Source organism: Mus caroli, unplaced genomic scaffold, assembly GCF_978045245.1.
Source record: "Mus caroli unplaced genomic scaffold, Mus_caroli_1 scaffold_15, whole genome shotgun sequence".
In the NCBI taxonomy this organism is placed as follows: Eukaryota; Metazoa; Chordata; class Mammalia; order Rodentia; family Muridae; genus Mus; species Mus caroli.
In genome coordinates this window covers 14,644,766-14,670,765 of record NW_028227270.1, presented here as the reverse complement: position 1 = coordinate 14,670,765, position 26,000 = coordinate 14,644,766, and the positions used below count along the sequence as shown (strand labels likewise).

General features: G+C 40.5%; 1 protein-coding gene across 5 annotated transcripts in view; it reads right to left on the bottom strand.

Annotated features, from left to right (window-relative positions):
- Positions 1-26,000, bottom strand: part of Ipo11 (importin 11) — a 132,661-nt gene that overhangs the window by 6,556 nt on the left and 100,105 nt on the right. For all 5 annotated transcript variants that reach the window (XM_029468283.2, XM_021180389.3, XM_085830859.1 and 2 more), the window contains 2 exons: positions 23,135-23,230; positions 12,058-12,142 (listed from right to left, as the gene is read on the bottom strand). In XM_029468283.2, coding sequence (XP_029324143.1) covers positions 12,058-12,142; positions 23,135-23,230 — 181 coding nt within the window. The remainder of the gene's footprint in view (positions 1-12,057; positions 12,143-23,134; positions 23,231-26,000) is intronic.

Genomic DNA, 26,000 nt, shown 5'->3' with positions numbered 1-26,000 from the left:
TCAATGTTTGCATTAGAATGGACAGGGAGAACTGAGGAGCCTGTGTTAGCTGGCTTCACTCATTAATGGAAAGTAATTGACCACTATTCTTGACTCTAGGCGAATGGCAGATAAATGGCATTTTAACAGCCTAACGCAATTCAAAACTTCATTTGTTGCATTTTAATGTGCAAGTAGCTTTGTACTCTCTTGGTTTTAAAACTGTTGTTTACGGACACCGGACACGATGGTTTTGGATGAACCAAGTAAGGTTCCTTCCTTTGGTAAGCATTGCCCTTGATATAAGCTTTGAGCTTTTCAAAGTTTAGCCCTCAGAGGGGCTCTACAACTTTAGCTCCCGTGGAGCTACTTACCAGGATGTGTTTCCTATTAAGACATTTGTTGCTTGAAATAAAGTTTCATTGTGTTTCCTGTGTAAACCAATTTTACCCAACAAGAATTCAGGGACACTGAATCTTCCACATTCTTGAAGTCATGTGACTAGTTACTTTTTAGCCCTTCACATACCCTTTAGTTTTTCAGAAATTATTTACTGCAAGATTATTTCAAGAGAAAAAGGTTTTCTTTCTCTATTATTTTTAGAAGAAGAATAATGTGCTTTCCATGATACTTAACAGATAAAATAATAAACAGATAAAATTAATTAACAGATAAAACATGAAAAAGATAAAAAAAAATCAAGGAAAATATGTCATATATTTAACTACACTGTCTTCAAAACTTCCTGAGTTTGATTAAATTGCCTCTGCTTTAAATATTCTATTTTGAGATTTAATTATTTCACTGTGGCTAACTATCAATTTCTAAAATCTGTCTGAAATACTTAAACTTGCCCATTGAATACTTCAAGCTCTCCTCTTTCTGTGCGTAGTGAAGAACTGAGTCAGGCTGACAGATGCCAAGAACCTTGTCAGTGAGTCATAGCAATTCAAGTCCATCGTGTGTGAAGCCTTAGCTTGCTTTGCAGAGGGTAAACTGTGGTCTCTAAGTGACAAGCTTGCTGCAGAGTGAACCCCTGTCTCAATGAATGACTGTGTGAAGGAACATTCCTCTATGTTCCAATGTCCATCCAAGGGTAAGATTGCTACCAAAACATTTGGAACAAAACACTCCTGAGAACTAAAATCCCAAGTCAATTCATAAAACATCCAGAGGACTGCATATTCATTAGAATTTTTAAAGTAGATAATAGACTTTTTTAAAAGCTCCCAATGCAGTCATTTTTTCAAATATTTTCAAATATTTCCCAGCAGTATTTTAAGGAGCAAACCCACATCCTGTACATGTAAGGCAAACATTCTAACAATGAACAAAGCCCCAGCTACCCTACCCCCCTTATTTTCCAGACACCGCAGTCTGGCCTTATGCTGACTACTTTAAATTCAGTCCTCATGGCTTCTGAGAGGTGGGAGTATCCACTGCTAGCCTAACCATTATAGCTCTGTACATTTAATTCTACTTAGTTCTCACCTTACTTGATAGAAAGTTTCCCAGATTCTCTCTGCCTGTATTTCAGTAAGGAGTATCTGCAGTAGTCTTGTCTAACTATACACTCATTAGGGAATGCAGGACTCTTTTCTTTCTAAAATCACTCTTTCTTCCACCATCTACAAGTTTGTGGCCCTTCTCCAAGTCTTCCAGCCAAACAAAAGTCATGGTGAAGCAGTGTTTCTGCTATCTGGAAAATCTCTGCTGGAGATTTTGATACCTAATGCCACATGGCATGCCTTTTTATCTCAAAGATTTTTAGAGTACTGGGATGCTAATTTAGATTGTTTCTTAAAAAAACAAAAACAACAAACAAATGAAACCAAACCCACAAACCCACAGCACACCGTGGGCATCAAAGGACAACCTGTAGGTAATGTGTTGGTCTTCCCCTTCCATCCTCCTGGGGTAACTGCCGTCAAGAGTTGACACTCAAGGCTGGGTGAAGCTTCCTCGCTGAATCACCTCACCAGCCATTCCTAAGATCTTACATTTATATCTCTCCCACTCATTCCCTGACTACGATGACTGCTGTGTCTACTTTGTTGGTAGTCTTTAAAAGAAAAATAATTCTATTTATTCATCTGTCTCAGCATTTTCCTGCCTCCAAACTCATTTTGTCTCTAGCTGCATATGTAGCAGAAGATGGCCTAGTCGGCCATCACTGGGAAGAGAGGCCCCTTGGTATTGCAAACTTTATATGCCCCAGTACAGGGGAACACCAGGGCCAAGAAGTGGGAGTGGGTGGGTAGGGGAGCAGGGCGGGGGGAGAGTATAGGGAGCTTTTGGGATAGCATTTGAAATTTAAAATGTATACAAAGAAAATATCTAATAAAAAATGTGCAAAAAAAAAAAAAAAAAAAAAACCAAAAAACCCTATTGATGTCTTTGTGTGGTTTCATTTCCCTAAGGGTAACTTTTGGTTCACATTTTGAAGTAAGTTTTGAACTCATTCATTTACATTCTTTTTCGTTTGACAATAAATGACTATAGGCTATGAGTAACTGAGCCAAACCCACATGCTTTCATGTCTCACTGTTTCATGTCACCTGCCTCAAAACTGCAAGCTGCCCTTTAAAGTAAGGTTTAAAAACTTTATGTAATATGATGAACACTATCCAGCAGCCTTTATTTCTAGCTTTATGTCATTGTTGTCAGATATATAAATAAACTATACTACTTCTACTTTGGAAAACTAGAGGTTTTCTTCATGCTCTGTTTTGGTAATATTACAGGAACATATGCATTTTCTAGAATGGAGGTACGATTTGTTTATATATAGCCATTAAATTAAGTTCACTGATTGTATTCTTCAGCTCTGTTACCATGCACCAAGTGTGATTTTTGTTGGATCAGCTACAGACATGAACCTTAGCATCAGCTCACTGAGAAAGCTGTGGGAATGAAGTGATGTCATAACAAGGAAGGTAGGAAAATGGGTAATTTCACCTCAAAATGATTTTAGGATCATATAAAATGTGCTTCCTTTTACGGAGGCTCCTTATATTTAACAGAGGCATTCTGTTTTTATGATAGTTTTATTCTGTAGCAGAGACAGGCTGTGCTCCTCCTGCTTCAGCCTAAAAGCACCTTTCCTATAAGCCATTTTAGCAGTGAATTCCAGACAACTTCCAGAATGGATTAGATAGAACACATTAGAATAAGGACCAATTTCATCATCTTTGTCTTAGTCAGGGTTTCTATTTCTGCACAAACATCAGGACCAAGAAGCAAGTTGGGGAGGAAAGGGTTTATTCAGCTTACACTTCCATACTGCTGTTCATCACCCAAGGAAGTCAGGACTGGAACTCAAGCAGGTCAGAAAGCAGGAGCTGATGCAGAGGCCATGGAGGGATGTTCTTTACTGGCTTGCCTCACCTGGCTTGATCAGCCTACTCTCTTATAGAACCCAAGACTACCAGCCCAGGGATGGTCCCACCCACAAGGGGCCTTTCCCCCTTGATCACTAATTGAGAAAATGCCTTACAGTTGGATCTCATGGAGGCATTTCCTCAACTGAAGCTCCTTTCTCTGTGATAACTCCAGCTGTGTCAAGTTGACACAAAAATAGCCAGTACAATGTTAAATGAACAGCAGTAAATAAATTATTAATTTAGCTAATTACCATCCACTTACCATTCTTTCATAGTGTTTTAGATAATTAATTCAGTAATTTAATAATGGAAAATATTCTCTCTTGCCACTCCTTTTACCATTTAAGTAGAATGACCACAATAAAGTGGAGTGGGACATTCAGATGTGTTATATGGATTAATGTTATTAAATTAGAAAACAATTCTAGTCTGCTTGATAATTAAGTATGACGATTTAGTAATATTTTTGATTCTGTCATTCCTCAGAAATATAACTAGTATCTTGTTTGTCAACTCTGTAAGAGAATATACCATAAAACCAAAGATGTGCCACACACACTGACCCTACAGTGCAGAGATACCAGGTAGTGCAAACAACTGAAGAGAAAGAGTGAAGGAAAATTAGATTTCTATCTGTAACCTAAATGTTACCTTTGGATACACTGAGTCCTGACTGTCCTGCCCGTGTTTGAGCCAGTCTCACTCTGTAGACCAAGCTGGCCTCTAACCTAAGAGCTTCTTGCTTCAAGCTCCCAAGTGTTCAAAGTACAGGTATGCACCTCTACGCCCAGCAAATGTCACTGGTTCCTGCCTACAAGCTTACTAAGGGACTAAGAAACTTGAATCATTTACAGGCAACACTGCTCCCTTACAGCTCCTTATTACTCCAATGGCCTTAATGGTTTCAAGAAAATGAGACCATTTAGCAACTCATGTAAGACTCTCAGGTCTCTTGATAAATACAAGGCAAAAAACAAGAGAACTGAGAGGTACCTACCAGATGCTATAGATAGGAACCACTGAGTGATCTATAAAGGCAAGAGCATTTACCAGTCAGTGCCTTACACTAGGGCTCTCAGCGATGAACTCTGCCCTGTGTGCTTGCAAGGCAGATGCTTTCACCAAGTAAATTGGTTTCTAGAAATGCAGGATACGGTAGGGGAATTGGAGGAGTGAACATTTTCCATCTTGACCATCTGCGGACATGACAAGACTATTGTAGAAAGTGGAGTATTTTAGAACCTGAATTAACTAACTACCTTAGAGGAGGGAATTCTAGTTTCATGACTGTTTAGCTTGTTGTTTCCTGGGGAGCTCAAAATGTTTCCACACATATTTTAAACACAAGTTGCGTACTTATTTTATTAGGCAGGTAGCACACAACACAAGTCCACAGCAATGCCTATACTATCAAATACTGAAAGATGCTATTATCATTTAGCTTGTGAATAAGTAATAAATTAATCAATTAAAGAAGAAAAGCCAAATGGCAGACTCAATGCAACAGCGTGAAAATTTTAAGCAACGTAGAAAACAATACTTAAGCATCTCAAAATACACGCCTCACTATTTATCCTTCATCTGGACACCTTCCATAAATCACAAAGAATCATAAGTCATAAATCAGCATACCGAGATTTAATCTGCATTAAAAATGGAACAACTGGATATCTACAATACATTTGAGATTTAAAACTATAAAGTCTGTGCCAATTCCTCAGAATAAGTCTTGCTTTGTGTTTAAAGACCAAGCTCGTGTGCAATGGGACAGGGTTTCAGAATCAATTAGCAAGCAGTATTTGAAAACTGGCCCGCCCGCCTGACTAACAAAGGCTAGTTTCTTAAACCAAGACCACTGATCTCCAGCTCTGAAGGTAACGTGAAAGTTTGTGATCGTAAAAAAGGTTGTCTTTATGAGTTTGAGGCCAGCCTAAGATACAGTGAGACCCTGGCTCAAAACAACTTTACATTAAGTCTTTACAGCTGCACAAACTAGCTGGAAGTAAGGAACCTGGACTGTGTGGGCGTGGTGCAAACAACAGTGGTGGTGTGACAGAGTTAGAGGAAGGTGGAATGGGCAGGCAGAACAGACAAGAGAAGGTCATTTCTGTGGCCTGGGTCTGAGGTGACCAGGCTGGATAGTGATCGGAAGCAATGATATTGCTATGCCCTACTTGGAAGGAGCACATCTGTCCTTAACTGAATGGTGATGGGGTGAGATCCTGGAGTTGGAAAATGTCATGCAAGCCTCTCCTCTACAACATGCAGTGTTGACTACATATAATCTTGAATATTTTCTTGCCAGTATTTTTCTGCTCTGACCACAGAAATGAAAAATATTCTCTAAATAATGAAAGGAAGAAAAAGGAAAAAAATGCAGCTGGGTGTGGCAGGTTACACATATTCTTAGGACTTGAGAAATGGATGCAGAAGGCTCCCTGTAGGCCATTCTCAAATATCACAAAGGCAGGTCAGCAGATCGCTTGCTCAGTACACTTGAAGCATCACATAAGATGAGGCATGGTGGTATGCATCCTTGTAATCCTAGCACCAAGAACATAGAGACATAGACAGGGGGATCATTATTTCAAAGTTATCCTCAGCTACACTGCAAGTTCAAGGTCAGCCTAGACTACAATAGACTCCATTAGAAGGAGGAAGAAAGGAAGCAGAAAGAAGAAGGAAAATACAAACAAACCACCTTTTTGGAACTGGGGTACCAGTGCAGTTGGTAAGCATGAAGGCCTGAGTTTGAGATCTAGAGAGAACCTGCAGGTACAGGCACACATGTGTCATGTGCACGTGGAGGGTAGAGGACAGCCTCAAGCATCGCCTTACAAACACCTTCTCCTCTTTTGAGACAGGGCCCTTCCCTGGGCTGACTCTCACCAATTGCGCTAGACCAGCTGGCCGTGGAGCTCCAGAGCCGCTCCTGTCTTTGTCATCCCAGGACTGGATTTCACTGTAGCACAAAGCCCAGCATTTTTATCTGGGTACTGGAGATCAGAGTTAGGTCCACTGCTTTCCAGGTAAGTGATGTACTGGCTGGCTCGTTCTCCTAGCCCCACAAGTCACTGTTCTTCAGCAGCTTAGTTTTGGAATTAATTTAAAGCACAAAGAAGCTAAGTTGTTTTTGCTTCTGAGACAGGGTTTACTTATCTGCAGCCAGGTTGGGCTTGACTCACAAAACTCCGGCCTTAGCCTGCTGCTGGCTTATAGACCTGAACCACAGGCCTGGCGAGAATCCCTGTTACTTCAAGAAATTCTGACAGCCTGCACTCTAATTTTCTGAACAGAATGGAATTTTATTTATCAAAGTCAAAATCATTTATGACATTCATCTGAAACTATTGAAGGAAAACTCCTTAAGAAGAACTACTTTAGCTTTTCACAAATCACTGTAACGTTTAGTCTAACAGAAAAAAACTCCAAATCCTCATATCTATTTCTGCATTCACTCTCTTGTCCTGTGTTTGGGTTAAATTAAGAAAAAAGCAAAGAAAATAAAACTAACAACAACAACAAACCAAGCTGCCAGATGATCTTAGGTATGTAACCGAAAGAATGGATGTGATGGTTTAAATAGGGTTGGCCCTCACAGACTGGGGTGTTTGAATGCTTGGCCCATGGGGAGTGGACTATTAGGAGGTGTGGCCTTGTTGGAGTAGGTGTGTACTGGAGAAAGTGTCCCTGTGGGAATGGGCTTGGAGGCCTCCTAAGCTTAAGCTACACCCAGTGCAGAACAGTTTCCCCTTCAGCTGCCTGAGAATCAAGGCATAGAACTCTCTACTCCTCCACAATGCCTGCATGCTGCCATGCTTCCCACCATGATGATAATGGATTAAACCTCTAAAACTGTAAGCCAGCCCCAATTAAATGTTGTCCTTTATAAGATGTGCCTTGGTCATGTTCTCTCTTCACAGCAATGGAAACCCTAAGACTACAATTACAGATGCATTTTAAAAATTATTATAAATATTATTTTCTTAAAGGTCAGTCAAAAACAAGAAATCAGAAACCACTGTGAACTGTCCATTCTCCATTACATTATAATCTATTTTGTTCTTTGAATAAATCTTATACCCTTGGAATGATTTTTTAAACATGAATTTAATACTAGTCATTTAAAAAATAAAGGTCCACTGAGTACACGTTGAAAAACTGCACTATTGAATTATTCTAAACTTAGTCTCACTGCTAGACACGTGTGAGAAATAAGTGGAAAGCTATCAAACTGAGGGGATACAATATATGCGTTTTCCAAAAGTTTAATTTTGCTTGATGGTTCAAATTTAGCAGTAAGTAACATTTACTATTCAGTGTTTTCCTTAAGGTGACAGGCTGTCCTTTCAAGAATAATGTATGCTATAAACCAAGTCAGAATTACCATACTTACTTATGTCAGCTACTCTTTTGTGTTCAAATGGTGCTGCGTGGAAAAAAGCAAAACAAAAAAAGAGTGAGGCTAAATGTAGCTGGTGCCGGAGCTCACTGGTTGGCTAGCAAGCTCTAGGAAATTTCCGTGGCACTAGGTTTACCATGTCTGGCTTTTTCCATGAGTACTTTGAATAGAACGCAGGTCCACAAGATGCATGAAGAGACAAGAACATAGCTCAGTGGCAGAGTACCTGCCTGATAGATATAAGGCTCTGGGTTCAATACCCAGGATGTGGGGATGGGGAGTGGGACAGGATGAAAACTCAATCAATAGAATCTCATTATATGCAACCATTAAAAGAAGTGTTGGAAATTCAAATTTATATTCATGAAAACATATTTGTATATTTATATCTAAGTAAAATTTAACAGAACACACATATATAAAATCATCATTATTATTTCTGACTTATAAGCACACAAGATTATGTAAGTATGTGAGCAAATAAAACACTTGGGGGGTACATACCACAGTGGTCAAGATTTCCTCGGGGAAACGGTATTTTACATCTGTAATCATTCATTTATGATTTTCAAATTAATGTAAGTCACTTTTATTTCACAAATCTCTTTACAATAACAACTTCAATACTGAGAGCATTGCTGTGAACAGGATGTTAAATTAACTTTTTCTTCTAGAAAACGATAGGAGAAGGGTGGCAGATGGGAAAGGCAGACAGAAAGACAGAAAAGGCTGTACTAGGTAGTAGTAGGTAGTCTGGTGTTTCAGATGTGTCATCTGTGTCATCTGTGAAAAGAGGCTTTCCCCAAGTAGGGTCCAATTCTTCACCCACAGCCCTGTGTGTTTTTATTACATCCAGACAGTACCTCACTGCCAGTTTCTAAGTGAGCAGCAGTTATCCCAACTCATTGATTAAGGTTTATAGTAAGAATCCAACTAAATAAGGAGGCAACAGTAAGACTGCCTGCAAAACTCAAGAACATTACTGATACCAGAAGGTAATTAGTTAAGTTTCAGCTAAAATGAATTCACAAGTAAAATAAAATAAAACCACTTTAGAAGCCACTGCTGTATGAAATCCCAGAGCCGGTCTCAATAGCCTTCTCTCTCTAGTGTCTGTGAGTGTCCTCACGCAGCCTGCTGTGGAGGATCTCGACCTGTATGATCTCAAACTATTTTTTTGATTAACATTTTAGTTCCATCAAAGGAAAAATTGCTGTCTCAGGAGGGTGTCTGGTTATCAATTTGTGTCTTTATTACATCTCTGTTGAATTATGTCAATTCATTACCTTCTAGCCTCTGTTTTAATGTCACTGACAACTCCACTGTTTTTAGAGGCAGGATTGCTTTTTCCAAGAACGTCCCTAGGATTTGCGTTAAGCTCAGTGTTGGTTTTAGAGTGTGTGCACTGCAAGGGATTAAACCCAGAGCTCTGCTCGTGCTGGACAAGTGCCCTATAGTGGAACACTGGCATCTCACTGTGTAGTACAGACTGGCCTGACTTTCAGCTGCCAATATGCACCACCAGAGGGGTCACGTTTATAAGGAAAGCCATGCTAAGTCCACAACTGTGAAGTAGCTACCACTTTTTATAAAGTTAATCTCAGATGAAGTTATGTGATCTCAAAGGGCACTTGAACATTTCAGTACCATTTAGAGATGAAGGTAAGGAATAATAGTGTCCGTGTAACAGCTGGCACATTTTAAGAGAAAAAAATGTAGAGTTTGCAAAACATATAGAAAAAAGAAAAACCTTCCTTTAAAGAAATCATCAAGATGTTGTCTTTCACCAGAATTGAAGTGAAATTTGATATGTTTTAAATGATTAAATACTTTTTATACTCAACAATAAACAGCCTTGTATCCAGTCACCAAAAGAGCTACTAAGCCATATGGATGCCCATACTCGTCCATATGGTTTTGGCTCTGCAGTGTCCCAGGAACCTTTACGCAGCACTCCAATGCTGCCACAAGAACTCCCATCCTTCACCTCCCCAGGGAAAAGCACCACGCACTTCCCATGTTTACAAAAGGCAGAGACCACACACTCGCGTCTTCTATCACACCAGATGCTGTAACTGTGTCTGTTTTTAAGTCATTACTGTTGTTAGATTCTACTATGCCTAATTCAGAAGTCAGCTTTAAATCATAGTATGTGCAGGGTTCTGTACTGTCCATGTTTCTTAGGTACACACTTCAGGTCTTAAAACATGTCCCTTAAGGATAACAGACTACTGTCTAAAGTACCTTCCTCTATCCTACTGTTTTTAAGGTCTTTCTGCTTAACTCATCTAGAGTCCATTTCAGGAGCTGAGATGAACAGGCAGCATATATGCTGTAGCAGTTGGAAAGTGAATGGCCCTCAAGGGTCATATGCTTGGTTCCTAGTTAGTAGAACTAACTGTTAAGGAAGGATTGGGAGGTGTGTTCTTGATGAGGTAGGTGTGTCACCAGGGCTGTAGGGTTTCTAAAGCCCACACTAGGCCTAAGCTATTACGTAATATGACTAAAAATTGAATACAAAATGAAACACAGATTTGGGTAGTTTAACTTGCTAAGGATAAACCTACCAGATTAAGAAAAATTAATATAGCATACATGGAAGCTAATAACAGAACACCTATTATTCATTTATAATTCAGAATGTTGTGAGGAAAATGCTATCACACTTTTCTGTGGCAATAATGGTATGTCCAATGCTTTTAAAGTTGAGAATAGGAGGGCAAGAATTGGAAAGGCCAAATAAGTTACAGAGTCAGAGGCTCTCACTGTTTTAAATCAAGAGAAGACATGTTCCATTTTAGGATACCACCAAGTCTCAGTTTAAAGGAGGGGTGTTTCTGGGAATATATTCATAAAGGAGAGAACGGCATTAAGGGCTTTTTAAAATGAATCAAAAAGGATGTTAGTGGACAGGCCCTGGCAATCTACTAACCCAGTTGTCTTCTGATGTCACCAATGAGGCAAAACAAGTCTAAAAAGTCAAGGTAATCTGTTCAAGGTCACAAGTCACTACACAAAAAGGATGTAAATTCTGGAGTGAAGAATCATTTCCTCGGCTAGAGATAGGAGCACAACAACGGTAACAACAACAACAACAGAAGGAGGAGAAGGAAGGGAAAGAGGAGGAAGAAGAAGAAGAAGAAGAAGAAGAAGAAGAAGAAGAAGAAGAAGAAGAAGAAGAAGAAGAAGAAGAAGAAGAAGAAGAAGAAGACAGGGGGAAGGAGGAGGAGGAGGAGGAGGAGGAGGAGGAGGAGGAGGGGGAGGAGGAGGAGGAGGAGGAGGAGGAGGGGGAGGAGTCATAACCATCCTTTAACCAGCCGCTGGGTGGTGGCTGCTACTATGAGTAAAGACAAAGTGTAATGGAGTAGACTGGTTTAGACCAAGTCGATTAGAGCAGTGCAGCACTGACCATGAATTTAGGATTACATCCTTGAGATTAACATAAGATCACTGAAGGACTGAATAGAAAAACAAGATGAAATCATGATGAGTGCACATAAAACAACAGTCGGCCTGTCTTGGTCCTGAGGGTGCTACATGAGCACTTGTGTGCTCCTGGGGTGGGTGACATTGCTGCTGTCATTTCGCAAGAGAGGAAGACAGTGCAGTGAAGCCAGGAGAGCACAAGAGGCTCCCAAAGCTCATTGTGTCTATTCACTGTCCTGGGCAGAGTATGTATTAAACACTGTAAGCAAATTTCAAGGCAATATACTTCACAAGTTCTTAGCTTCCAGCTCTTTATTCTTATCAGATTCTTATGCAAGACCTAATGGCTAATAATATACAAGGAAACAATAAGAAATAAAGAAAGAATAAGAAAACAATCCACTATGTCTCCTCAAAATAGTTTTATTTTTTTTTCTTTCCTTTTTTAAACTTAAATAAACTTGTTGAGTCCTGTATTTTTGGTTTTTTTATAATGATTTATTTACTTATTATATATACAGCATTCTGGCTGCATGTATGCCTGCAGGCCAGGATATTATAGATGTTATTACATATCATTATAGGTGGTTATGAGCCACCATGTGGTTGCTGGGGATTGAACTTTGATGAGCAGCCAGTGCTCTTAACCATCTCTCCAGCCCTGTTTGTTTGTTTTTTGTTTTTTGTTTTTTTGAGCAAAACTTCTGCTTTTCTCAGACTGGATAAGCTATTCAGAATGATTTCCTAACCAAGGAGTAAAGCTCAGATACTTAACTTCTTCAACAAGGGATGAATGGCAGATATACAGGGGAACAGACCAACATTCCATATACCGCATGGTGCTCACTGGTCATGCTTGTAACTTACCATCTTTTTCCTCTTGTCTTGTTCTGTGGGTGGCTCTTCATCTTCTGTTACTTTTGGTTCCTCATGTTGAGACATCAACATACAACTACAATTGAAAATAAGCACCATAGTTTAAGTAAAAATACCTGCAGCATACTAATGCAACTCCTCAAAATTACTGCGAACATGCATGCTTCTCTCTAACAAAGGGGAGTCGATTAGTTAAATGAGTAAGATTTATACTTTTTAAAGGTTTTGGTTGTGTTTTGTTTTTAGGTTGGGGAGCTGACTCGGTTAAGGATATCTGCTACTTAGCACAAGGACTTGAGTTCGATCCCTGAATCTATGTAAAAAAAAAGCTGGGAGCAGCAGCAGCAGCAGCAGCAGCAGCAGCAGCAGCTGCACACTCCTAAACCCAGCACTAGTGAGGCAGGGACGAGGCAGGGACTGAAGAATCACTGGGCTTGCTAGCCAGTGGGGTAGCAGGACTGCTGAGCTCTAGGCTCAGAGAGAGACACTATATCAAAACCTGAGGTGGGAACCTTAAGGAAGACACTCACCATTGGTCTCTTCCTTCCACACCACATACACCAGAAACACATATACACCAAAAAGGCTTTCTTAGTAGTGTATTTTTACAAACTCCCCATTTTAAAACAGGCCACAGCAAAGGGAATGCGGAACACGTAACGTGGGCATTTGATACAGTAAATTATAACTTATGAGAACAAGGCAAGAAGATCAGTATCTCAAGATTAACTTGAGCTACGTAAGGGAGGGAAAATATAAACACATGATAAAGTTTTGAAAGGTTCTTTCTAGGAAGCTTTTGAATCAACTATCAGTCAAAAGACAATTTATATCTTTCTTTAAAAAACAAAACAAACAAAACAACACACCATCAAGATTTACACTTAAGCTACCTCCCCTAAGCTCCTGTGTATCCATCTGCAGACTGTACATGCAGTGACGTTGACAGAGGCATCACCAAACCACTGGTTACCCAACGATCCACTTCATGCTCCAAATGAAATACTCCACTATGAGGAACTTGTCCCCAGTGGCACCCATGGCTCCAGGACAGTTAGAAATCATTTCATTTTGATTATCTGCACCACTGCTCTCAAACATTAGCAGAGGAAATAGAAAGATAGCTTCCTGTTCCTCCAACACTCATTATAGAGAGACAAGAAATGAATGCTGTCTGGTGAATCACCATCAGTGGAACAAACCCCACAACTTCCTAATTTTGAAAAGGAGAACTCAGAAACTTAACAGAGCTTTACGGTTCTAACCAACAGACTATGGCAGAGAGGATTTGGTTTTTCTTAATGTGTTACACCAAATTGAGGGGAAGGACAGTACCAAAGTCAACTATTCAAAAATTGAGGCCAACTGCTAGTATCAGAAATGTACCAGGCTCCCTGTCACAGCAGACCTGGGTGTCCTTCCCCACCATTAGCAACATCAGCTTCTGGGAACACTGTGCCTTTCCCAGTCACTCCTGAAAACAAGAAAGCTGGGCCTCCAACTCACTCACTGCCTGTCTTTCTGAGCTGCAATGCTTGGGTCCGCTGAGATGATACAGCACAAGCAATGCTCAAGCACCCGGGCAGGAACTGAGAGGTCAGAGGGAGTCTAGATCCCAGGTTGAAATTCAGAACTGAGTAAGATGGCTCCATCTATTAGCTACTTTATGCCAACTAGATTTTAATTCAACTGCAACACACACTGGTCTTTATGCAAGCCCCTCTCCCTCTTTCCTTTGGTCTCAAATTCTTCTGCACCACAAAACATACAAAACATGTTAGCTTGCTGCTGCATCTCCTTTCCTTCATCATCATCATCTTCTTTCTTCTTCCTCTTCCTCTTCTTCTTCTTCGTCTAAGATTTACTTTTGTCTAGTAGTGATTGTGCACGCCTTTAATCCCAGCACTCAGGAGACAGAAGTAGGCAGATCTCTGAGTTTGAAGCCAGCCTGGTTTACAGTGAATTCCAGGACAGCCAAGGCTACATAGAGAAACCCTGTCTCAAGAAACAAAACAAAGCAAAAAAGAGAGAAAGAGACTAATTTTTTATTTGTGAGTCTATGCCACATGAATACAGTGCCTGTGGCGCCCAATACCCCTGCAGCTGGAGTTATATGCAGTTGTGAGCTGCCTAACCTGGGTGCTTAGAACTGAACTCAAGAACTCAAGCCCTCTGGAAGAACAACAGCAAGTGCTCTTAACCACAGTGCCATCATTTCAGGTCTGCTACTTACATAGTAAAAATGCCTTCATTGATGCTAAAGGGTTTAGCACAATGAAGAATCTGGTGTGGGGGCGGGGGGGGGGCGGTTATCTATGGCTGGTTTTGTGTTTCAACTTGACACAAGCTAGTGAGAAAGGAGAAAGGAGAAAGAGAAAGGAGCCTCAGTTGAGGAAATGCCTCCATGAGATCCAGCTGTAGGGCATTTTCTCAAGTAGTGATCAATGGGGAAGGACCCAGCCCACTGTGGGTGGTGCCATCCCTAGTCTGGTGGTCTTGGGTAATATAAAAAAGCAGGCTGAACAAGCCATGGAAAGTAAGCCAGTAAGCAGCACCCTCCATGGCCCCTGCATCAGCTCCTGCCTCCAGGTTCCATCTCTACTTGAGCTCCGGTCCTGACTTCCTCCAACAAAGTCTTATGGTCTGGAAGCGTAAGCTGAATAAACCCTTTCCTCCCCAACTTTCTTGGTGGTCATGGTGTTTCTTTGAAGCAATAAATCCCGACTAAGATCTTCTCTTCTCTTCTCTTCTCTTCTCTCCTTTCTCTTTTCTTCTCTTTTCTTTTTTTCCTTTCTCTCCTTTCTTCCTCTTTCTTTCTTTCCTCCCTTTCTTCCTTCCCTCATTCTCTCCCTCCCTCCCTTCCTTTCATGACCAAAAACTACCTAAAGAACAGACTCTGCTTACTTTAATTTGTGCAAATTATACTCATTCAGGTCTGTGAAAGCTGTAAAACTATACCTTGTTTTTCTGACTCAGGATGGACTATGGATGTTCAATGTACCACTGAGCTATATATTACAAAAAACAAAACATCAAAAAATTGTGACTGAAAAGCATAAAGTTGAAACTATCTTCTGAAGCTCCAACTGAAAGTAAAATCTCATTTTGTTAACAAAGATTAAAGGCAAGCTGTCACACTTTAATTGGAACGCACAAGATGAGATTTCTAATAAGCAAAAACATATGGAGGCTTTTAATCTAATAATAGTTATAGTCATAAAATACTATCAATAATCATTTAAAATAACAACTGTCTTGTGAATACATATAGCCACTCCTCCATTACACACCTGAGCAGAAATTACTGAGTATCTCCAGGCACTAGGGTGCTAAATTACAATCCTTCTCAACAAAAATCTCAAAAATGTCAAACCCAACAGACAAATGTTGGTAAGAAATATCAATTCTTAAGTGTTCTCTGCCCTAAGTCACCTGTTATTTTTCCAGTGAGAAAGGAATGACTTTACAAACATATATTGAGTGTCCTTTAAACTTTTCCTAGCCTAAATGAACTTTTCCATATTGCAGTGTATCAAATTTAGATGCTTCAAATTTGACCCAGGGGAACAGTATGAAGAAAAGGGCCTTGAGTTCAAGGCAGGAAACATGGAGAGTGGCGGAAGGGACGTAGAGACCATGGAGGGGTGCTGCTCACTGCCTTTCTCCCCAGGATCTCTCAGCTTGCTTTCTTAAACAGCCCAGGCCCACCTGCCTGGGGTGGCACTGCACCCTGTAGTTTAGGCCGTCCTACAACAACAATCATTAAGTAAGAAAATATTACAGAGACTTGCCTACAGGGCAGTCGGATTAGGGCATTTTCTCAATTGTGGATCTCCCTTCCTAAATGACCCTCGCTTGTGTCAAGGTCACAAAAAAACTAATCAGCACAAATTACGTAAAACTGAACTGGAAATAATACAAATGGCCACTACACATAATCATCCTCCTCTTTTTCATTTAGTTTTGCTGCAGTACTGGAGATGGAACTCAGAGCTGCAGGCATGCTAGGAAGAGCTAACCACTGAGCAGCGCCTCACCCTCCATCCTTATCAGAACGGAAGCCACTGGGCTTCACTGCTTCCCCGCCAGCATACCCTTCTGAAATGGCTAGTCCCAGGTCCAGGCAGCACTCAACAATGCAAATCATAGCAGTCCTATTCTCCTAGGCAATGATGGCTCATTAAGGGGGCATGTTTATGGAACTCTGCTCAAGCAGATAAAAGGGAAAAGTGCTTTGAAATGGTTTCTAGAAGAAGTTGACTTCAATCTTTAGGAAAGACACGGAGGAGAGTGTCTGACAGTAGCACTGTCATGTAACCCTGGAGCTACTTTGTACCCATGCAGAAAGCAGCCTGCAGATTAGGCCGGTGTGCTGAGGGATAAAGTAGAGAGAACCTGGGTCAGTGGTGCTGTTTGCCAGGCCACATTAGTTGATGCTGAAGCCACTCTCCTAGGAACACACTGCTGCCAGGGGTAGCCAAGGCCTATTGTTAAAGCTGGAAGTTCTGTTACAGACCCTTATATGAATACCTTATAAAAGCTCAAAAAATTCCATTTCCTTCTCCTAGAAAAAGTATTACCTTATGCTGGAAAACAACAGCATGCAGTCCCTATGGCTTCTTTCTGCACTGGCAGTTAGCTCACCACTAAGACTTTCATCCTTGTGCCCCCTTGATCCCCCTGGGAAGCTTCCCTATGTAAATCCCTCTTTCTTATGCACTATCTCAGATCCTCTTATGGTCTGAATACAAGTTTCTAAGTGAATGTAGTATATTAGCAATGCAGAGAACGAGCCAAGAAGGAACACAGGAAAGACGCAAAAGGAATTCTAGAGGTAGGTTTGCTCAAACAGGACGAAGGCAAGGACATGACAAAGCAAGAAGAGATTCTGAGCCAACCCACAAGTCTGATAGCCGAGGGCACATCGCCAACGGCCCATCTAGGGCTTGATGGGCAATCCGTGAAGAGGGAGAAGAAGCTGTGCTAGAAAATCAGCGTAGAACATCATCCAACAACTTGACTCTGTTCAAACCTGGGCTTTTAACTTTCTAAAGCATAAGGGCATGGCTGTGTAACGGGGCTGAAGAGAGACCTCCGAGGAGGTCACTCAAGACAGAAGCTAGGAGGGCAGAGTGGTGACTTTAGAATGGTTTTGTTTTTCATTCTTTCCCTGCTGCTGTTTTATGGCTTCCGGGTTTCTCTCTTTCTGCAGGGCCATCTGCTGAGTCCAATGAATCAAGTGTAGAAAGAATCATTACAAAGGCCTGTATTTTACTTGTTTCAAACAACACTACTTTGTTTATAGCTGTGTTTTGTCCTCTACAGTTATAAAAAAATTCATGAGTCCTTTCTAATCAAGTTTACCGCTTCCTAAAATGCTGGCTAAATTCTTTCTTTCTTCTTACTTCCCACACTTTGGCAAGAGATTATCAGTTTCTCTTCCCAGGATTATGTAAGAAAGTAAAAGTGTGCTAAACAGACTGTGCTCTAGCCTCATTACTAAGTTGCCCTGGTTTGCTGAAGAAACTAAATGAAAACTAACAAGCAGATGTAGATGCATCAGCTCTCAGGATGAAACCCTTCTAGAGGGATTTACTTCCTGTGACATTCTCAAGCAACACTGTTAGATTAATTATAGCTAACCATTAGGTATTCATTTACCTTGTATATGAACTTTTTTGTAGATAAAATAAAAATATGGGATCATCAAATGAATGCATAGGAACTCACTGCCATTTTCTCAAACAAAATTCATTTAAAATTTAAAAGGCCTAAACAAATATGTCATGAGGGCATATTAAGATACAAAGATAAAAAGAAGCTAGAAATAACACAATTTAAAACTAACCTGCATACCATCCAATTATAAATATCTGTTGGCCCTCCTTAGCAGCCTCGGCCACCTCCCTCCAAAGTCTATTTCAAATTCAACTCAGTGTTTCTTATGAAGATAATATTACTTATAACAGATACCTAAATGGTTTCTCTGCCTCTGGCTCACAGTTTCCACAGATCATATGAATCTCATTGTAAACCTGATCATATCACATCTTTTCTACCCTTCCAGATTCTAAAGACAGAACCAAGGGCCTACACTGCTACCGTCAGCCGCTAGCTTGGGATGCAACCTGTCCCTCTCCTAGAAAGACATTTGCACAGGCTTTGATTTGCTGTTGCTTTTTCTAAGTTGAAACCTTAGCTGACTGGGGTCTTGTCCTGAGGACACAACTTCTTTTATTCTATTTGAACAAAGGCTTCTTCTTACGTCTGTCAACACCAGCCTTGGCTCAAACACTGACTTTCCTGGTGCTCTTCTTCTCCTCAAACTGTTTACTGCCCTGCTTGCTTGTCCTCACTGTATACCTGTATAAGACTGGATAATAATAACCATGTGATGGTCAACATAAGTCTCTGCCAAATGCATTAGTCCAAAGTTTTTCAATTTAGCCTCATGCAGATTTTTACATGGGCAAAAAGCAATCACATTATTTGCCAAATACCAGAATGGTCTCCAGCTTAGTTTCTAATATTGCTTCCCTTCTGAAAGAAACCTTTTGAGATGGGCCTCCACAGTCCACAACACTCTCAGCACTATCGTCTTCCTAGATACTACCAGTGTGAGCCTGCTACGCGCCACTTACAGTACTCAACTGCTTTCCTGGTTCATATTTCCAAAGTCTTCCATGTTCCTTGAAAAAACCAGCATGGCCAGGCCTGTCACAGCAGTCACCTACCCTACCCCCCCACCCCCAACTCTGTCTTAGTTTTATTGCTGTGACAAAACATCAAGACGACTTATAAAAGAAAATATTTAAGGCTCATGGTTATAAAGGATTAGTGTCCATGACTATTGTGGCAGGGATGGCCACAATATTTTTCTTTTTCTTTTTTTTTTTTTCTTTTTCTTTCTTTCTTTTTTTTTTTTTTTTTTGGTTTTTCGAGACAGGGTTTCTCTGTGTAGCCCTGGCTGTCCTGGAACTCACTCTGCACTCTGTAGACCAGGCTGACCTCCAACTCAGAAATCCGCCTGCCTCTGCCTCCCAAGTGCCGGGATTAAAGGTGTGCGCTACCACTGCCCAGCCAAGAATGTACATCTTGATCCGAAAGCATGAGGCAGAGTCAGACTGAGCCTGGCCTGGGCTTCTGAAACTTCAAAGCCTACCCTCCAGTGACACACCTCTTCCAACAAGACCACACCTCCCAATCCTTCCCAAACAGTTCTACCAACTAGGGACAAGTATGCAACCATATTAGCCTTGGGAGTTGGGGAGGGATTCTCATTCAAACTACCACATGTCACTTCTGTACTGGCTGGCTTTGTGTCAACTTGACACAGGCTGGAGTTAGTACAGAGAAAGGAGCCTCTCTTGAGAAAATGTCTCCATGAGATCCAGCTGTAATGCATGTTCTCAATTAGTGATCAAGGGGGAGGGCCCATTGCAGGTGATGCCATTCCTGGGCTGGTAGTCTTGGGTTCTATAAGAGAGCAGGCTGAGCAAGCCAGGGGAAGCAAGCCAGTAAAGAACATCCTTCCATGGCCTCTGCATCAGCTCCTGCTTCCTGACCTGCTTGAGTTTCATCCCTGACTTCCTTGGTGATAAACAGCAATATGGAAAGTGTAAGCTGAATAAACCCTTTCCTCCCCAACTTGCTTCTTCGTCGTGATGTTTGTTCAGGAATAGAAACCCTGACTGAGACATCTTTCATACTTAAAAATTACCAATGACCTCCACTGATTTAAAAAAAAAATCATTCCAAAACTACATTTCACATTGCTTACTTAATTACTTGGCTCCAATCCACTATATACCCTCAGAAGTTATTCTTGTTAGAGATGTATCTTTGTACTAAAGAATTTGCCTATTTTGTGTAAAGCCATGGGTTTGATCCCCAGTGCACACACACACACACACACCCCTTGGTCTCTTCCTGATTGGAGTCCTGTTCCACTGGTTTCAGTCTCCCCTTAAGATAGACTGTTGCTTTCTTACACAACACAACGCCTGGCCTAAACAAGTGGGATACGGAGCTCTATCAACAAAACTATTTTCATGGGACAGTTATATGTCAATCTAACCCAGCTGCCAAGAGCTCAGGTATTAGTTAAATATTATGTTAGGTGTGCAATGGAGTTGATTTTAGATGGTATCAGCTTCTGAATCATGAGCTGGACAAAGAAGAATATCCCCTCTATGTGTGTTGGGCCTTTGCCAACACAACAAACACCCAGAAAAATGCTGTGTCAGGGAATTCATGCTCTATCTGCTTTCAAGTTAGGACTTCAAAGATTTTCTTTTTCTGCCTTTAAACCTGGATGGACTAGAACTCAAACTACCAGCTCCCTTACGTCTCCAACCTGCCACTATAAACCAGAAATGCCTCAGCCTTTGTAACCAAATGAGCCAGTTTCTTAAAATAAATATTTTTACAGTTGTTTACTGATTCTGTTTCTGGAGAGAACACTAATGTGTGTATGACTTACACAGGTGAAGAAAAGTTTTCTTCCTTTGCCTGAATTCATTCTCAAACCGTATAATAAAAATGTCAACAGAACCAGAGAGATTAGCTTCCTTTCAATGAACTGTTCAAATAAACATAAAGGGAGAGCAGGAAAGTAAGTTAGCTACTAAAGTGAGAATGTTATACTTTTTATTGGAACCTTTCTGGCAGTCTAATTGTGACCTATAGCCCTGTGGACTATAGACTCTAGAATTATACAAGGCACAGATTTATCACAGACCTCTTCAAGCACACTAAGAAGTTAAAGTCACACAAGTGACTGCATGGCAAAGGCCACCCCTGGTAAAAGCCCCCGCCCAGGGGTTCTGGGGAAGGAAAACAGCAGTGAGTGACAGGTTCTCACTCCCCAGGAACACCAGTCCTCATGTCTAGGTTTACTTTGAGTTTGGATTCAGTTTTTAATTTATTTTACTATTTCAATTGTACTGTGGGTTCCAGGGATTTGGTTTAAACTGTCAGGACTGAACAAGCGCTTTCTGCCACTGAGCCATTTCACCAGCTATCAGATCAGATTTCTATGACAGTCTCCTAACTGGGTTGTTTCCTTCTAAACCAAAGATTTGTCCCCCACCACCACCACCACCACCACCCCCCCCCCCCGCCCCTATGCTGGACTTGGCATAAGGAATAAGTACTTTCTTGTCTTCATATATATTACGTACTGTTTTCTTATCTATACTATGTATAAATAAACTACACAAGGACTGTCTGAACATTGTACCATTACTTGCAAACCATGCCATACTACATAAAAATACCATTTACAGTTCTGTTATATTAAAGTCTTATTGTTAACAATTCCTGTTAACTTTAAAGGCAAATTCCTTACATGTATGAGTGACTACTTATTTCCATTTTGTAGTCACAAAAAGCTGGATATTTCTATTTCACAATAATTCTTCAAAAGCTAAATAACATGTAAATATAAAAATGTTTATGTAAAGATCATTTGTAACAGCTTACAGTGTTCTCAACAATACATGACCCAAGTGGCAATCTTTCCCATTTGCTATAAATGGCTTTATAAAGAGCAAAGAGAACAAGTTTGTTGCAGTAATACGTTAAGCAGCCTACAATCTCATGAAACTTTGATTAACATTGTAGGTAAATATCTTTATTAATAGTAAGAGAATAAGTACAATAAACGCTATGCACAAAAAGATACAATTAATTTAAAATTTTCAAGCTGATATTTGTATGACTGAGAGTGTCAGCACTCTTAACACTAATTGATTTTCATTTTATATGTAATTAGACTTTGCCTGCAGGTGCATTTATGTACCACATGCAAGCATGATGCCTAAAGAGGCCAAAAGAGGGTGTTAGATCCCCTGGAACTGGAGTTATAGACAGCCATGAGCAGTTAAGGGGATGCTAGAACCTGAACCTGGCTCCTCTGTAAGAGCAGGAAGTGATCTTTAGCTGGTGATGTCATCTCTCCAGCCCCATCATATTCTTTGGTTGTTGTTTGTTTTGAGACAAGGTCTTATATGTAGACCTGGTTGGCCTGGGTATTACATGTAAACCAGGCTGTCTTGAACTAAAAAAGATCTACTTGCTGGAATTAAAAGCATGCATCACTAAGCCTGATTCGTAACAACATAACTTTGCCTAACTCACCAAAAAGAATGTAATTTTAACTATTACTTTTTGAAACTAGTCAGTCACTTGAAAGGTACTATGCTAGCTGCATATGTATCAAAAGATGGCCTAATAGGCCATCACTTGAAAGAGAGGCCCATTGGACTTGCAAACTTTATATGCCCCAGTACAGGGGAACGCCAGGGCCAAAAAGGGGGAGTGGGTGGGTAGGGGAGGTGGGGGGGGGGGTATGGGGGACTTTTGGTATAGCATTGGAAATGTAAATGAGCTAAATACCTAATAAAAAAATGGAAAAAATAAAAACAAGAAAGGTACTATGGTATCCAAAAAGCACCTTTTTAATCGCAAATACAAAATAACTCCTCCCATTTTTCTCATAATTAGCTTGAAAGGGGAAAGCTATTTAAAATATCCTTAAAAAGAAATTTATGCTAGACTGTTTTTGGAAATTATTTACTTATTTATAATATTTTAAGTTTATTCTCTAGCAATTTTACACATGTATCTAACACATTTTGATCATACTTATGCCTATTCCCCTCTCCAACCCCTTCCCAGTCCCTCTAGATCCTTCTTCCGCTCCTCTTTCCCCCGTCTTTTAGATATTTTTTATTTTAATTTATTATGTATACCACAGGCAATGGATCATAGGCAACTTCCCAGTGGCTATACTACTACAAAAAAATAACTTTCTTAGAGCACTTGGGAGGTGAAGGATGGAAAGACCAGAAGTTCAAGGTCATTTTTGACTATGTATGTTCGTGATTGGTTTTGGATACTTGAGACCTTGTCTAAAATAAAACAAAAACAAAAACAAAAACAAAACAAAACAAATTAAACTGTATAAAAGACAAAATTACACTCTTCATATTTTGAACTAAAAATAATCATGCTGTATTATTTAATTCCATAATTCTAAGTATGATTAATTAAATGATCCACCTACTCTTTGTAAGTTCTTGTCTCAGGGTCTTCTGTCATGACATCATGAAGAGCCTCCACTGAGATATTTATAATTCCACAAAATTTATCTTGGATAACACTAGAATAAAAGAAAAACAATACAGATTATCAGGAGTATTTTAACACCATCTCTAAGAAATCCACACACTATCTTGAACACGTAAATGTGGCACTGAAACAGAATCAAAGCCATCAAGATATAGTTAAGGAAAATATCGTTACAACTGCACGTAATGTCACCAACTCTTCTTTTGCCATAGTGTCGGTCTTTAAATACAGGCTGTGCACCAGGGAGGATAACTGAGGCTGAGGAGAGAGAGAGGAGTCAGTGGTTAGGAGTGCGCGAGGGGCTAGGGAGCGTGAGGGCCTGACCATGAATCCCCAGCACCTACATAAAATGGCAGTGCAGTTGTCTATGGGTTTGTTACCCTGGCTTTGAAGGTGGGGACAGGAGGGTCTCTTGTCACACAGGAATAGTGCAGAGAGCGATGGAGAGAGAGATACATTCTATACTTTCACATCTCCCCCCTCCCTCACACACACACACACACACACACACACACACACACACACCAGACACATGCGGATTTTTACCATTTTTTTCTAATAGTCTTGTGTTAATTTTACAACAATAGGGACACAAAGTGCTGACAAAAATCTCTGCCTTTCTGAAGACATTGTCAAGGGAAAGAAAAAACTTGTTGTAGTGTGAAAATAATATTGTTAAAACATTTGGCAAAAACTAGGAGCCGGCATATAAAGAATTCAGAACAATCTGTCAGAACCAGCAGGCAAACAACTTCATTGTGAAATGGAGAAGGTTTGGAGGGGATAAACATGAAGAGGCAGTTCACCAAGAAAAATATTCAGATTTCATGGGAGTACTTGAAAAGATGTTGCATATAATTAGGCATTACAGAAATGCAAGCTGAAATCCCAAATTTTATTTAAAAGTAAAATTAGGAAGATTGGCAATAGTACAGGTCTGGAGAAGGCTAAGCTGATAAAGTGCTTGCTAGGCAAGAATTAAAAAGCCACGTGATCCTCAGGAGCCATGAAAACACAACATGGCAGCACATGCCTGTTAGAAGGCAGGGACAAGCTGCCTACACACCCCACAAGAAATTACAAGGCGATGGCTCCTAAGAACAAGACCCAGGGTTGTCTGTAGATTACATGTGTATACATGTGTATGCAGATGCACCTCCCCTCCACACCCCACCAACATGGAAAAGATGACCGCCAATACTGCACGATGGTAAAGTCTTGCATATTGTTAGCAAGAACTTAAAATGCTATATTCACATTGGGAAATATGAATATGGCACATTTTAATAAAGTTAAGCAATCCTACTTACAGGCATTTACCTAAAATCCAAATGAGTGTTCTAAGATCTGTACAAATATTTGTGACAGCTTTAACAGTCCCAACCTGCAACAACCCATAAATGACCATCAACTCGTCAAGGAATAAATCTGAACACACACTCAGGCCCATGGAATTTCTTCAACAGAATACAGAACTTCCCAGGCGACATGATTGGCTCCCCAAGGCATCATGGTCAGAGCAACAAGCCAGATTCAAAGGACTATGATTCTAGGACCGTGTCTACAAAATGTTCAAAAGGCAAGGCTATCTCAACATACTACTTTCTATCACGAGCATGGCAATGGTCATACAAAGGTGTAAATTTGTCAAAACTGTATACTTTTGCTATACATACACCACAGCTTATATTAACTGTTATTTCAAAAAGGTAAAAGCAGCCATCTACTATGACATAGTACCATCAAACTATACTAAGAGATTTTTCAAAGTAGCTGAAGTTTTAGTGCCTCCAGGATCATACTTTCATTTCTACACGGGGCTAGACCAGGTTGGCCTTGAACTCACAGATCCCAAGTGCTGGGATTACCTGTGTGTACCCCCACTCTAGGCTTCAGAATATATCTTTAAATAAATAAGCATGAAGACATTACAAACTCTTCTAAGGCTACTGCTGTATAATATGTTCCTCCTAGTGGCCCAACTTGTACCATTTTATAATGGAGCTTTTTAAAAAGGTTTTTAATGGGGCTGAAGAGACAGCTCAGCAGTTAGGCATGTATTGATTGCTCTTGCAGAACAGTGGACTTTAGTGTCCAGCACCCACCTCAGACAGCTTATCACCACCGGTACATCCAGAGGATCAGAAGCACACCCCCCTTTTTTTGCTCCTGTGCACATATGGGCATAAAGAATCAACTTTTTATACTATTTTCTAGAATTAGGGCTTTGAACTTTTTAAAATACTTTTCCGTTTATTTATTTGCGGGGCGTACAGATAGAAGTCAGAGTTGACAACTCACAGGCAGGAGTCAAGTTTTCTGCATCTACCATGTGGCATTTCAGAGATGAAACTGAGATCGCCAGCTTACTGGTGAGTATCCTAACCTTCGGATCCATGCTGCCGGTTTCTAGATGTATGTTGTTAAATGTGACTAGACATTTAAAACAGACACGATCAAAAGAAATCTATAACGCAGAATGAAATGAGAAGGCTGGGAGGGAGAAGAGAGGGTAGGACTTCGCTTAAAGGCAACTGCATTTGCCCTTGTGTGCCTTTGGATGAAAACCACCCCACTATAACCAGGAGAAGGGTTTTTCCTTCTCAGGGTGTCATCCCTGGCAGTCCTCCTGGATCACCCACTCCAAACTAATGCCAGAACTAGTTCTTCACCCCTCAACCTCACTTACTGGGAGTGAGAATTCATCTCAACTATGAAGGCCTAGGACTATAGTCCCTGAAAACAATCCCTAAGATCTATCTAGCCATGCCTGGAAGCCCAAGAGAAACCAATATTCCATG